Genomic DNA, 14,717 nt, shown 5'->3' with positions numbered 1-14,717 from the left:
TTCTGTAGACATGCTCTGATCGCATCTAAGACATTAACACCTTATGTATCTTTCCACATTACAGCTGGAACTAGCTGATGGGCAAAAAGAGTGTATGATGGGCCCCCTCCTATATGGAAATTGCACATGCTGCTTGCTAGAACAGTCATTTTGGAGATGACACCAAGCTGTGTGGTGCAGCTGACACACCTGAGGGATGGGATGACATCCAGAGGGACCTGGACAAGCTCGAGAAGTGCACCCATGTGAACTTCGTGAGGTTCAAATAAGCCAGGTGCAAGGTCCTGCACATGGGTCGGGGCAACCCCTGGTAGCAGTACAGGCTGGGGGATGAAGGGATTGAGAGCAGCCCTGCGGAGAAGGACCTGGGGGTGCTGGTGGATGAAGTGCTGGCCATGAGCCGGCAATGTGCGCTCGCAGCCCAGAGAGCCAACCGTATCCTGGGCTGCATCAAAAGCAGCGTGGCCAGCAGGTCGAGGGAGGGGATTCTGCCCCTCTGCTCCGCTCTGGTGAGACCCCACCTGCAGTCCTGCCTTCAGCTCTGGGGTCCTCAGCACAGGAAGGACAGGGACCTGTTGGAGCGGGTCCAGAGGAGGGCCACAAAAATTATCAGAGGGATGGAACGCCTCTCCTGTGAGGACAGGCTGAGAGAGTTGGGGTTGTTCAGCCTGGAGAGGAGAAGGCTCCGGGGAGACCTTGTAGCAGCCTTCCAGTACCTAAAGGGGGCTTATAAGAAAGATGGGGACAAAGTTTTTAGCAGGGCCTGTAGTGATAGGACAAGGGGTAATAGTTTTACGCTAAAAAAGGGTAGATTTAGACTAGATGTAAGGAAGACATTTTTTACAATGAGGATGGTGAGGCACTGGAACAGGTTGCCCAGAGAGGCTGTGGATGCCCCATCCCTGGAAACATTCAAGGTCAGGTTGGACGGGGCTTTGAGCAACCTGGTCTCGTTGAAGATGTCCCTGCTCATTGCAGGGGGGTTGGACTAGATGGCCTTGAAAGGTCCCTTCCAATCCAAACTGTTCTATGATTCCATGGTTCTATAAAACATCTAGTTTTAATTCCTGCTGTAGAACATCTGCAAGAATACACTCAAGCATCACCACTGGGTATTAGGTCTGGTTTCATCCCCTCATTTGCATGAGTAGTTACTTTACATTTATGGGGGAAATATTGAAGTCTTTCTTATTTGCACAAGGTTTTTTTTTCTTTTTTTCCTTCACATTCCTCAGTCCAAATCAATGTTTATGTCACAACCGCCCCCCCCCCCCAAGTCTACAGATTAATTTCTACCTTAAAGACACTGGCATGTAACTCCAAGGGTGTGAATATCAAAGACAGTGCAATTTCCTTTCTTTGACATTGTTCTTTTCCAAACATCTGCTCCAAAAAGAATATTAATAAAGTGCCCAATCTAATGACAATTTTAGAAGACAGACATAATTTCTAGACTAAAAAGCAAATCCATAACAGTATTTCAAGTATATTTTAAAATCGATCTTAGGAATTTAAAAGAAAGGAATTATCTAAGTGGTTTTAAAAATGTTTTATGAGGATTCCCAGCTACTAGCCACCACTGAAATCTGTATATGATACTGGATAGTTCCCTCATCTTCTACATCATGAATTGCAATACTAATTACATATTAACATTAAATTAATTACAATATTAATTAAAATGTAGTTATTATTAAGTCTATGTCATATTGAGGAAACAAGGTTATGCCTAAATGTAACTGCCATGTATTGCACAAGAAAAAAGCGATTTGCATACAGATACTAAAAATATCAATCCAAATAATGCTCAATTAATAACCAATTAAATTAACTGTATAGCCTACGTTCATCCACTGTTTTATTCTAAGAAACAAATCTGTTAACCTGCAGTTTTCTCCAAAGCATTGCTTTAAATTTCATCTGGTGAGTAAGATCAACTATGGATCAAGCAACTTTTTGATGGTACCCAGCAGCAATAAAGAGGCCCTTAACATAGTTCGTGTAATCACCCTTTTCACATTGTAATCACTCTTTCCCCATAGTACAGAGCAGTGTTTGTGCCCGTTCCAGTAAAAGCCCAATGTAGATGCTCTGGGAAAAGGCTGTGTCTCTCTGGTGACTACATAAGGAGAATTAGGAAGCTAAGCAGCTAGGTGCTTGAAACTGTGCAATGCTTGTAGATTAGAAGGTGTAACTAAACAGATGTAGAAAACATGATTCATCCTACCTCCAATATAAAACTACACTATATTTAGCTGATAGACACTGTTCTTTTGGACAACACGACTCTTGTCATAGTTTTGTAATGATTGATATAGCAACTCACAGGAACATAATCTAACCTCAGCTCCAGACAGATAGCAAGGAAGCCAGTTCATCTCCCTAAATTCATGCAGTATAGAAGATAGAAAGCAGTAAATACATAAAGCAGACAAATGAGACTGGGAAATTGGGAGCATAGAATAAGAAAAAAGAAATAATCTTATTTTACCATAAAACAAAAATGTCTCCACTTACCTAAACAATGTCAGATGGACGAACTATATCATGGCAAATTATATAGCTCACAAATAGTGCAGTTGTAATAGTATATATGGAGCCTAACAATGATTAAACATACAAAATGTAACTCAACAGTTCAGAGATCAGTAACAAATAGGTCATAATTCAGTTATGAGTCTGATAAATTTTAAGTCTGCTAAGTCTACACACCCACCCATTTCATCATGGAGTTAAAAAATACTTGCCATTAATTGTACTTACTTTGTAGGTACTTTTTTTTTTTTTTTTTGCATTTCTGCGTTATGTATATGCCTCATATTGTAATCATAAATACAGGAAACAAAATACCTTTGTTTGATTTTTCTTCAAAGGATCAAGTAGACAGTCTTGTTAGTTACTCTGTTAAAATACACCCTTTAGCAGGGCTTTATTTAGCAGGGTTCATGAATCAACACATGGAATCCCTTGTGTGCATGCAGCATATATGTTAGTCTGTACCTACAGCATACATACAAGGAAACCTCACAGCTCAGAGATCAAGAATTCATTTTATTTCCTCTGAGTCGACTGTTGATCAAATATATATCTAACTAATCTCACTGAAAGAAGGATCTGGCCCACTAAGGGGCACAAAGCTGGATGAGAATCGCAGATCTGCAGGCAGGGGAAATTAACATCTCATGCAACTCAACAGCACAATGCCTGTTTTACTGTGGCCAAGCCTCCTTGCAGGGTCAGCAGAAGGAGACAGGCGGCAAAAACTAGTGCGTGGTGGCAGACTGGAAAAGGTAGCCCAGCAGAAGTGAAAGCTTGTCTGGGCACAGACCAAGGGCTCTGGATTCAGGCAATTGCTGAGGCAAGCTGGTGCTCTGCTTCTCAATGCTGCAGTGCTAGCCAGAAGTGCTGGGGCAAAACCTGCTGGGCTGGCCCTACAATCAGCTTCTCTTCCACATTTTGCACCATTCACACCCTTCCTGTGAGATTCCTGGAAGTGTTGCTTATCTCCTGTTTCTACTGAAATCCCTGCTTACTTTAAAGGGGTTGTTGTGACACCTCAAATCCCTTTAAGTTTGATGGCTTTGGGCTCCTGAGAGAAGAGGCACCACATGTAGTTTAGGTATAAAGGGGGAAAGAAAGAGGGAGGGGAAGGGGAAAAAGGACAGGGGGAATGGAGACAAGGAAAAGAATGGAACCTAGGTATAAATCATGAAGCATTTGCCAAGAGTGTGATAAACAACATGGTACATTAAAAAGTCATTAAATTCATGATCTCAAACTTAAAACTTCAAATAAAATTAAATCTTCTGATTTAAACCAGCCACAAGCCAGGAAATTCAGGCTTAAGAATGGGATCCTTTTAAAGTCATTTTATTCTAGCTTGGTTTATCAGTATACTTACCAGGAGCAAATGTGCCCTCTGCAAATTATACACATCATGAAATCTCAAGCAGTCTTGCCAAGACCTGGTGATAAGTTGCTATAACAGCAGCTTGGGGTTTGAGAAATGCACTTTCCTTCACACTCATGGCACCAGGTGACCTAGTGGTAATGACATCATTAACACATTTCACCTTTTTAAGCTCTCCCGCTGGTGTTTTACTTATACTAGTTTATGGAGGAATCATTTCATTTTGGTGTTTCAAGTCCCTTGTGTTCTTAGTGGTATTTTTAAGCAAATAAACAGAGAAGTGGAAGGAGACCATCCTCTGGGATTTGGGAGGAAACCATCTGATTCCATCAGCAGATTCTGTCTTGTATGAAAAAGAACTTGGGAATTTTTATAGCAGAGCAGATAAGATGATTGCAATTAATCTAATTCAGTTTTCCCTTCAGGAATCGGCAATACCTGCTTCTCAATAAGCAGTTATTAGGTACTTGCCACATTTTCTAACAGATTCTCTAGGCAGATATGTTTGCATTTGTTATGCAAATGTAGGCATGTATATTAAAAAAAGGAATAGTGTCTCAATCCATTATTTGACTGATTCCTTATGGACTCTTCACTCTAGATACGAAGGCAGAAGGATCTTTTGTTACTGTTGTTCTTACATCTCTATGTCCTTCTCTACATACCCTGCTGGGTACTGATTCATCAGAAAATATTACTAAATGAATTGTTTACCTCTACTTTTCAAAAGCTCTTTCCTAAACCTCTCAATTCTTTTTATCGTGTAAATACAAAAGAATTGAAACCCATTATCTTCTATTTAACAATTGTAACTTAATAACATCCTACAACTGAGAATTTTGTTTACAAAAACATTGGTACTTGACAAGTTGCTCCCTACAGCAACAGTATGAAAACAAACCTATTAACTCCTGAAAGTTATTTAAGAGAAAAAAAAGACCGACCCAAAGTACTGGTAGCACAGCATATAGCAGCAAACAGTACAGTATATGGGGGCATTTCTGAACCGTATGGGGCCTGATTCTATCTCAATTGCCATCAGTTGGACGTTTTCACTGAATTCAAAAATATCAGGCCAAGACTCCCACACTGAAAAAGAGGCTTTCAAATGGGATTTGTGTTGAATATCCAAACAAATCTGAGTATTTGACACCTCTATTATACTCTAAATGCTTGGATACCACAACAATACAAGACAGAACTGGGTTGTCTCGGGAAGAGAAAGAAGTAATTGCTGTCTTCAACTACCTAATGGGAGGTTACACAGAAGGTGGAGCCAGACTCTTCTGGGAGGTTAAACACAAAAAGGCAGGAGGCAATGGGCAGGGGTTGCAACAAGGAAAATTCCAAACAGATAGTAAGAAAATTTGTGTCAGTCACGGTAGTCAAACAATGAAATGTGTTGTCCAGCAAGGCTGTGGAATCTCCGTCCCTGAAGACATTCAAACCTTGGCTGCGTACAACCCTGATCAACCTGTTCTGACCTAGAATTTGGCCCTCCTCTGAGTGGAGGATTTGGACCAGATGTTCTCCAGGAGAAAGGGGAAGGGAATGTCTGTTCAATTTTGCATGTTTAACCCTTAGACAGTACATTCCTAGACTGTAAAGAGACAGTGACACATCATTCTGTGATTTGTTTTTGTTCAGAATACGATTTGCATCTGCTAGGAAAGTATTGGGCCAGTATACAGCTGTAACTGGTTTTTTTAATGTTAATACTAAGTCTAACTGTAAACTCATGTTAAGAAGCCCTTGTTGGAAGTCAAGCAGGCATAGGTTAGAAAGACAATACAGTGGATGTTTGAAAAGCTTTCTCCTTCAAGTCACTCATGTGACTGGAACCGTGTGTGAAAACAGCACAACAGCAGTTCAACAAAAAAAATGCTAATAAAATGGGGTTTGAAAATTGTTTGTTGTAGCTAGTAAAATTAAGTGTACCCTGTGATTGTCCACACTAATCGTCTCTGCTTAGGCTTTGTCTTTTTACTGTTTTCACTGTACTGGGAAAGTAGAAGCAGCATGATCAAGTCCACATTAAGGGAATGAAAACAAGGATTCTATACATGGAATGACTGTGGTCCTCAAGTCTGAATTTAGACGATATTAAGTCTATTCAGGCCAATTCTTCACATGGCATAACCTTGTGTAGGCCTAGCCGAATCTGAATGGTGTTACACCAATTCGCACCTGCCGAGGATCTGGATTTACTGCACTGTAAGATTACTAAGTACAATTCCCAATGTTCTTGCTGCAGAAGCTGGCTGGGGCCCAAGAATGCACAGGTTACGGGTACACCAACCAGCCACTGTACAGCATGGACGTATGGCGCATCCATTACTGTGGCGATTCTGTTCCCGTACTGCTTTTAATCTCTGTTACTTCATGGCAAATATGAGATGTTCTGTACCTCAATCACCAAGCAACTTACTTCCTTCGTGGCTGAAGTAGAGGCAGACGTCCCAGACTAGCTCCTTGCAAGTTGATCCTTAAGCTACTTGCTGGCCACTTGGTCATTAATCCATACCTTATTTTTCAGTTTCAGTCTGAGGGAAGAGAAGATCAGAAATACCTGCACAGACTGGAAAATAAAACAAGTCCTTGGTCTCGAGCTTACCAAAATGACCAAACATATTTCACAGACTTAAATGTCTTCTTCCTATCACACCAAATGCCATCACACCTCTTGAGACAACCACCTGCCAAGTTTCACTGTTCAGGCTACATGCCATTTGATGCACGCTTCACAGCTCTCCTCCGTACCTCAGAACTGTATTTTCCCTGGGATTTTTAATTTTACTAACTTAGCACAACTAGTAACAAAAAGGATCTTCAGCTACAAACATCAATTCTACTATGCAATGATGGACTCCTTTTAGGAGAAGCCTTTTGTAATGCAACTGAGAACAGCAGTCAAATAAGATCTTTGATTGCTACAAATACTGCATTTTTTGTGCTGTAGCAAAGCGTACCTCCATCATTTACTTCTCCACCTGCCTACCACACGGAGGCCAGTCCCTTAGCAGAAGGATGCTAGCTGTGTTTCTGATCCCTCACAATTTTCTGCATACAGTGGATATTCCAGAAGTCTTCACAAGAGACAGGAGTCTTTCCATTAACTGTGGTATGTTGAGTCCCCTGGGATGATCCTGACATCTCAAGAAACATCTCAAGTATGAAAGAATAGATAAATTTTTCTTACTACAATTACTTTTTAACCAGAAAGGGAAATGTCCTGCCTGGCTGACTTTTCATAGAGCGTCACCTATAGTTTGAGAGTTTAAGTGCCCAGGATATGGGACCATGCTTTTGTATTTCACGAACATTGAGAAGTTATTTATTTAAAAGAACTTAATTTAAAAGAAAAATAGTAAATGGCACATCATGTAATTGCTATTTATTTTCATAAACATGAGGTATTTCAAAGTGCTATAAGACGCAGCACTAAATGTACATCGTTGGAAGAAATTAAACACAGAACTTTGCAGTTACCCAGTTCTATGCACCAAACATTAACAAATACATTAACTGGAAGAAACAGGCTAGGAAAAGGCATATATAGTAAATTTCTTTACAAAAGTTTCTTAGTTCAAAAAAGTGATAAAGTAATATCTACTCAAAACTTTCACAACTCATTTTCATACGAAAATATAAGTATCAAATTTAGTTATGTATCAGCATCATACTAAAGTATACAGGCAATGTAAGAATTAGTACAGTACATAACAGAGATTAACAATATATTTGTATACAAAAACATGCTCCTCAAACATTGAGGTATTACAGTACTTAGGTATGAACTTCCAGTCTAATACTGGTAGCAAAAGCCACCTCTCATAACCCAAGACATGTACAAAAGGCAAGTGTGTAGATGGTATTTACAGAAAATTCCCACAGGGGTACAAATGCCAACCCCTAAAGTAACATCTGTTAGAACATAAGCACCATAAAACTTAGGAATGAACGTTTTAAAACTCAACTAGATGTCATCAGCAGCTCCAAATGCTCACAACAATTTAAAAAAAAAAAAAATCCCCACCATCTACAGTTCTTAAGAAGAAAAACAAAGGCAGTCCATTGTTGTTTGGTAGTCTTGCAATAAACTCCTTGCAAGAACATCCATTTGCTCCGTACCCGGATAATATAGTTTGTTGATTACTTCAGGGACTGGATTGAAAGTAAAACCAACATTCTTAACGTCAAAAACACAATTTTTTTTAAAGAATCAAAAATGTGCAAAGTGGCAATGACTGTCCTGGTCAGCCAAAACAAAACAAAACAAAACAAAAGTTTAGCAAGTCCGCTTGTATTCTATTTTCTTTAGCAATTGTTGTTGTCTGGCTTGCAATTTTTCCTTTTCTAGCAGTAACTTCTGCTCCTCTGCCTGAAGGGAATGAACATATTCAGTGGCTTTTTTCAAGATCACAACTTTTGCAGCTTTCTCATTTTTAACCAGTTCTGGAACATGGTCCCTTAGCGTTAGGAAACTTGACCGTAGATCATTGCGCCGTTGACGCTCCAGGATATTATGGTTACGTCGACGTTCACTATCCTCTGAATCAGAGTTTCGAGGACTTGAACTCTTAGGCTTTGGTTGGATCGTGGGTTTTACTGGACGGGGCACCTCGGTTTTTAACTTCTTCTGCGGTGGAGCATCTTCACTCTCCATGTATGGAGAAGGAGCGGCATAATTATGCTGCTGGTGAATTGGTGCGCAACGCTTTAAAATCAGTTCGTTCTGCTGTGTCCTGACCGATGGAAAAGTGGTATTTTTAGGACGCACTGTAATAGTAAGGGTGGTAACAGCCTTGTTGGAGGAGGAGCGTCTTTTCTCCACAGTCACAACATCTATTTCTTCTTCTTCATCCTCTTCCTCCTCATCCTCGTCATCTTTTGGTAACAGAAAATGGAAAATAAAATAGACATTATTCTCACAGAAAATACTCCGAACAAGTATCAACCCAGATGCATTTATTGACGAAATATGTAGAGTAAAAGCCGCAATGAAATAACTGATGGCGAAAACAGGGTGTGCCCAACATCTGTAGCCAGATATAGATCTGGAAAAACTGTGTAATGTACGTGGAATGACTGAAGAACAGCGATTTCTGAAAGTTTAATAAGTTTAATGAGTTGTGTGTTCTTTCAAACACTTGTAATTTTCAATCAAAGTGGGGCTACCACCCACATGATGGCAGGGGCAGGAAAGAGTTTTTAGACGGAATGTATGTATTTTGAATGGAATCGTAGAGCTGCCGTACGAAAGGCATGCACAGTGTCACAACACAGCCCTTGCTCGGTAGAAAAGCAGCCGGAAAACGAAACAATCGCTGGGTTTGTTCTAAGGCAGAAGGTGAAGCTGCTCCAGCCGGGGACCCTTTAAGCCGGCGCTTGGTGCACTGCCAAGAAGACAGCTGTTGGAAGTGCTTCCTCACCCAAAGCTGTCAAACCAGACATTAAAGGGACAGCGGGCTTTGAAACGCGGGGCGGATCACCGAGTTTACGGCGACGGCCATGCGGACCAGCTCATCCACACAGGCCAAACCCCGTTTCAGCCCAAGCGGACTCGGCGGCGGGCACGGACCGGAGATGTTTCTGGGCATTTTCGGCTCTGTCAGTGCAAGCGCCGCTCTGAGGGCGCACCAGCCCGCTCCAGCCTTCCCAAATCACGCCGAAGAGCGCACACGGCCGTCCCCCGCGAAGCCCGTCCCCAGGGTGGCGGCGGCGGCCCGCTCTGCCCCCCCCCCCCGCCCCAGCACAACCGCTGGGATGGAACCCCCAGCCCCCCAGCCACAAGGGGCAGGAGGAGAGAAGGCAGCCCCGGCGGTGCCCCCGCCCCACGCAGCCCCAGGGGCCGGGCCTGCTGCCCGGCGAGGCTCCAGCCCCGCCGCTCCCCCGGGCCTGGCTGCTGCCGGGACCGGAGGCCGGGAGCCGGCTGCCCCCGTGGGGCCCCTCCCGCGGGGGCCCCGCCGCCGCCGCGCCTGCTGCCGCCTGCCGGCCGCCCCGCGCCCCGCCCCGCCCCGCCCCGCCCGGCGATGCCGCCGCCGGGGACCGAATCGGGGCGCAGCCGCCCCCGCCCGGCCCCCGGAGCCGTCGGCGCCCGGGGGCAGCGCCGCCACCTCCCCCCGCACCCCCCCCCCCCCCCCAGCCCCACGGACGGCGAGCGCTTACCCGAGTCGCTGAGGGTGTCGTCCCCGGAGCTGCTGCTGGCCCGGCTGTCCCCGGCGGGGCGCGGCGGGCGGCCGCCCCGCGGAGCCCCGCCGCCCGCCGCCGCCCCGGCGCGGCCCGCCGCCGCCTCCCGCTTGTTGACGGGGAAGGGGAAGACCACGGCCGGGTCCACGCACTCGGGCACGGCGCCGCCCAGCTCCGCGCGGCCGCTGGAGGCGGCGGCGGGGCTGCCCGCGGCGGCGGCGGCCCCCGGGGGCGGCGGCGGGGCGGCGGCGGCGGCGGCGGCGGCGGCGGCGGGCGGCTTGCCCTGCAGCTTCTCGCTGACCGCCCGCTCCAGCTTCTCGCGGGCGGAGAAGCCGCTCCACATGCAGTCCTGGATGATGATGGAGTTGAGGTTGTTGGTCACGCCGAGGCCCGTCTCGAAGAAGTCCCCGCCGTCCGAGCCGCCCCACAGGTCGGCCTCGGGGGGCAGCAGGAGCAGCTCCGACGCCCAGTCCAGGGGGTCGGCGGGGCGGCAGCCCCCCAAGGCCGCCCCTCCCCACGGCACCGGGGCCCCCCCCGGGGGGTGCTCCTGGAGCCCGGCCCGGCTGGGAGACAGGGGAGGGGTGGGCAGCAACTCAAACTTTTTCCAGATGTCCTCCCCGGGGGGAGCGGAGTCCGGCCCGCACAAATAAAAATCATCTTCGTCCGGGTAGAAACAGGGCTGCAAAGAGTCGAACTCGAGGTCTGGGTTTTTACTGACCATTCCTGGCATTACGGGGCTCTTCTCGCTGATCCCTGGGTCGGGCGATGGTTTTAGAGACAGGTTTTATGGGTAGTTCCACCAAGAAGAAGAAGAAGAAGAAGAAGAAGAGAGGTTCTCCCAAGACCTGAAACTAAACCAAAAATAATAATAAAAAAAACCCAACCACAATTAAAACACGAAGAAACAAACAAGACACGAACGTGACTGTGACTCCCTTCCTCTTAACCGAAGGAAGAAAAAAAAAAAAATCCCATCATCAACAGCAAGAAAGAGGGAGCCTTTCGCAAGTTACGAAGAAAAATGCATCTCACACACCTTTCCTCCCGACTCAAGATATTCAAAGAAAAGCGATCAGGTAGTGCTCCCACACGCAAAGCTTTCCGCCTTCCCCGGCGCTCCGTGAGGACACAAAACCAGCCGGCACGGTACAGCAAGGATGCAAAGCACCTCAGTGCTTTTGCACATAGCACTCGCCTGCTCTCCCCAAACTGCTTCAAACGCTCAAAACAGCAGAGTAACTGTAGACAGATGCAAGGCTTTGATACCGTAATCTCTCCAGAAAGCCCTCTTAATATGCCAGCAAAAGTAGAGGAAGTTTACTCCTTTTGTCATCTGCGGAGCAGTGCAAAGGGGAGAGAGAAGGATGCAAAAAAGGGGGCGGAGGGGCTCTTTGCAACTTCGCAAATCGCCAGTTCATTCAGTCAAAGCGAGCCAGAGAAATCCGCACAAAACACACAAGGGGGGTGGGGGGGGGGAGGAGGAGGAGGAGGAGGAGGAGGAGGGGAAATCCAGCAGCAACAGAAATTATCAACCTTATGTAATAATCTCTCGCACAAAAATGCATTAAAACCACCCCGGCGCCACCAACAAAGCCTCCTGATTTGCCAAGAAGGTGAGGGAAGTTTTTCTCCCCCTTTTTCCAGTTTGAGACAAGAGCAGCGGAGAGGTTGCAGGGACAACAACTTTGCGCATTTTGCCACTTCACGCGGTCAAACCTCCTGCAAACACACCAGCTTTCCAGCCCTCTCACCTCCGGAAAATGCACGCTGCTGCCCTTACCTCGGCCGGACCCCCCACTCACTAGCCACGACCAGTCAACCACAGCCCCATTCCTCCTCCGAGACCTCAGTTGCATCAGACATTAAAAAAAAAAAAAAAAAAAAAAAGACTTAAGTTCAAAAAGGACATTCAGCGTCTCCCTTCAGCTCGTTTAAGGTAACGCAAAGGGAAACCGTTCTGCTGGGTTCACAACAGCTGACGCTGAAACGGAGACCGAAAGGGGAAAGAAAATCCATTAAAAGCCTTATGATGAAATGCAAAGAAACGAGCCCGGCTCAGCTGCTCTCCCCCTGCCCCGCCCCCTGATCACTTCCAGTATTGTACATTTTTCTACTCGTGAAATACATTAAACCGTTTAAAATGCAAAGCAGTAAAGAGGCACCTACAAAACACAGGCGATCTCAATGCGACAGCTCCAAACCAAAACAAAAATATCCTCCAGGATTTTCTTCTGCTCAATGAAAAACCCATTCACGCACTGCAATGCCCCTGCGCTTCCTTTCCCTTCCCATCCTCCCTAGTTTAGCAACTCAAATGCGATGTGGAATTGTATTTATTTGATTGGGTTTTTGTCCTGCAGCCCAGACCCTGCAGCTTCCTCTTCTTACCTCCTTGGTGATGGTGGTGGGTGTTGCAAGGGGGAGGAGTGGCGGGGGGGGGGGGGGGGGAAGGGGAAAGAAAAAAAAGGGGGGGGGGGGGGGGGGGGGAAGGCAGATGATCTTGTATGTTGCACTTTACTGAGCGCCAGCCCGCCCGGCCCCCGCGGCTGGCCCAAGCCTCCGCATTCCCCCTTTGCTTGCAGACAGATGACTGTCACTGGCTGGCTTTGAAGCTGCTGGATATTATTAACCCCCCAAAAAGGCATTAAAAAAAAAAAAAAAAAGCAAGGGGGCAAAAAAAAAAAAAAAAAAAAAAAAAAAAAAAGCTGACACACCCGGGGAGGGCAGCATTAAAAAAAAAAAAAAAGAGAGAAAAGCGAGAGCAGCCTAACCCCACCTCCCTGATTTCCATACAAGCAGGGAGGTGCCTGGCATTTGGCGCCAAAAGCCCCATTCGCTCTTTATTCTCTGCCAGCAGAATGAAGTCCCGCTCCCGGAGCAAAAGCGCCAGGGGCGGACCGGGGAGGGCGCCCGGCGGCCGCGGGGGGCCGGGGCCGGCCTCGGGGGCTGCCCCCCGCTCCGCGCCGGCCCGCGGAGCCCGCCGCGGCCGCCGGCCCTTTGTGTCGCCCCTTCCCCACGCCACCCCGGCCCCCGAGCTCGGGGGGAAACGTCGCCCCCGGGCCGCCGCTCAGGGGAGCGGCGACCCCCACCTCGCCCCCCGCTCCCGGCGCTACCCCCCCCCCCCGCCCCCGCGGCCGCGATCTCCCGCGGAAACACCCGGGGCAATTAGAAAAAAACCCAAACAAACCCCCAGAGGATAAAGGAAGTGGCTGGACGAGGGAGTCGCTTCGACTCTGGGCTTTTTAAATAATTAGGAATAATCACCCTGCGGGGATCGCCTCCCCGCAGGCGAGCGGGGCTTGCACGCCGGCGCCGCGCCGGGCTGTCCCGGCCGGGCTGCCGGGGCGGGCCGCCGGCCAGGCCCGCGCCCCCCCGTGCGCGCACACCTCTCCGCCGCGGCCCGGCCCGGCCCTGCGCGGCGCGGCGCGGCGCGGCCCGGCCCGGCGGAACTGGACATGGCCACTCGGCGGGCGCCGCCGCGGCCCGCCGTTCCGCTGCCGACGGCGACACCTTGCGGAGGGCCGGCAGGAGCGGCGGCGCGGCGCGGCGCGGCGCTCGCCCGGCGCCTCCGCGCATATCCCCGGCGGCGGGGCACCCACCGCTCTCTCGCCTCCTCTCCCCGCGGGCGCGGGGGGCCGCGGCGGGGCCGGCGGCGGGACGGGACGGGACGGGACGCGACGCGACGCGGCGGGAGGCGGCAGGACGGGCGCGCGGCGCTCTCCTCGGCGGTGCGCGGCCGGCGGCGGGTGCGCTCCCCGGCCCGCTCCCGATCCGGCCGCCGCTCGGGGCGGCGCCTCCTCGCTCATAGGCTGCAGGTTGAGGCGGGGACTTGGGCGTCGCTCGCAGGAAGGCTGGTGGCGGCGGGCGGCCGCTTTGTGTGCGGCGGCGGGGGCCGCCTCCCCGGCCCGCCTCGGCCGGCGGTGGGGGCGAGCCCGGGGTCTTCAAAGCCGGCGGCTCCGGGAGGCGCGGCGGGGCGGCGGTGAAGGCGGCCGAGCGGGGGGCGGCTTCCCCTGAGAGGGCGGCAGTAGGCCCTGGGGGGAGGCAGGGCTGGGCCGGGCGCGCCTTCGCCTCGTCCCCGCCGGGGAGCGCGGGGGGCCGGCTGGGCCGGAGGTCCTGCCCCTCGCCCTGGCGAGCCCCCCTCGCCTCCACGCCGCGCTTCGGCGGCCCAAAGCTCGGGGGCTGCGCCAGCCCTTCGGTGTCCTGAGGCGGCCTTGAGAACTGGCGGGCGTGCCCGCTGGGGGCCCTGGAGCCGGCGGGCGTCCGGGGCGGCAGCGAGGCCGGCTGGGCACCCCCGGGCCGCGGCAACGGGTCTGCCCGGCGGTGGCGAGATGGCGGCGGCCGGCCTGCCCTGTGCTGCCCGTGGAGGCCAGGCCGGTTGGGTTTGAAATGGCCGCAGCCGAGGCAGCGGGCTTCTGCCGGGCTCTTGGCTCCCCCAGCTCGCTCCTGCTTACCTTTCCCCTCCGCGCAGGGGTGGCTGGTTGCGGTTCCGCTGAGGAGCCTTCGTTTGGCCCTGGCTGCGAGCAGCCGGAGAGCGAATCCTCCGTAGCGGAGCTTCGGAGCGGGCAGGGCCCAAGCAGGGGGTGCTGAAGGTGACTTCTAGATCCCCTGCTACGCGTTA

General features: G+C 49.8%; 1 protein-coding gene across 4 annotated transcripts; it reads right to left on the bottom strand.

Moving 5' to 3' along the window:
- Positions 1 to 7,312: 7,312 nt before the first annotated feature.
- MYCN (MYCN proto-oncogene, bHLH transcription factor) lies at positions 7,313 to 13,867 on the bottom strand. Of its 4 annotated transcripts, none has more exons than XM_049818666.1 (3): positions 13,699 to 13,867; positions 10,079 to 10,950; positions 7,313 to 8,797 (listed from the first exon to the last, which is right to left on the bottom strand). In XM_049818666.1, the coding sequence occupies exons 2-3, from the start codon at positions 10,827 to 10,829 to the stop codon at positions 8,199 to 8,201; spliced, it is 1,350 nt and encodes a 449-aa protein (XP_049674623.1). In that variant the 5' UTR covers positions 10,830 to 10,950; positions 13,699 to 13,867; the 3' UTR covers positions 7,313 to 8,198. The 4 variants fall into 4 exon arrangements, with proteins under 4 accessions (XP_049674623.1, XP_049674621.1, XP_049674620.1 ...); XM_049818664.1 differs by lacking the exon at positions 13,699 to 13,867 and adding an exon at positions 12,266 to 12,445; XM_049818663.1 differs by lacking the exon at positions 13,699 to 13,867 and adding an exon at positions 11,136 to 12,249.
- Positions 13,868 to 14,717: the final 850 nt, after the last annotated feature.

Source organism: Accipiter gentilis, chromosome 16, assembly GCF_929443795.1.
Source record: "Accipiter gentilis chromosome 16, bAccGen1.1, whole genome shotgun sequence".
Classification (NCBI taxonomy): domain Eukaryota; kingdom Metazoa; phylum Chordata; class Aves; order Accipitriformes; family Accipitridae; genus Astur; species Astur gentilis.
Note: the sequence above shows the minus strand (reverse complement) of the source record. Positions and strands in the feature narration are given on the sequence as shown.

Excerpts from the sequence above, each read along its gene's own strand:
- MYCN (XM_049818666.1), bottom strand. The coding sequence starts at position 10,829 with ATGCCAGGAATGGTCAGTAAAAACCCAGACCTCGAGTTCGACTCTTTG. Across the intron at positions 8,798-10,078 it reads CGACACCCTCAGCGACTCGG|ATGACGAGGATGAGGAGGAA; the intron begins GTAAGCGCTCGC and ends TGTTACCAAAAG.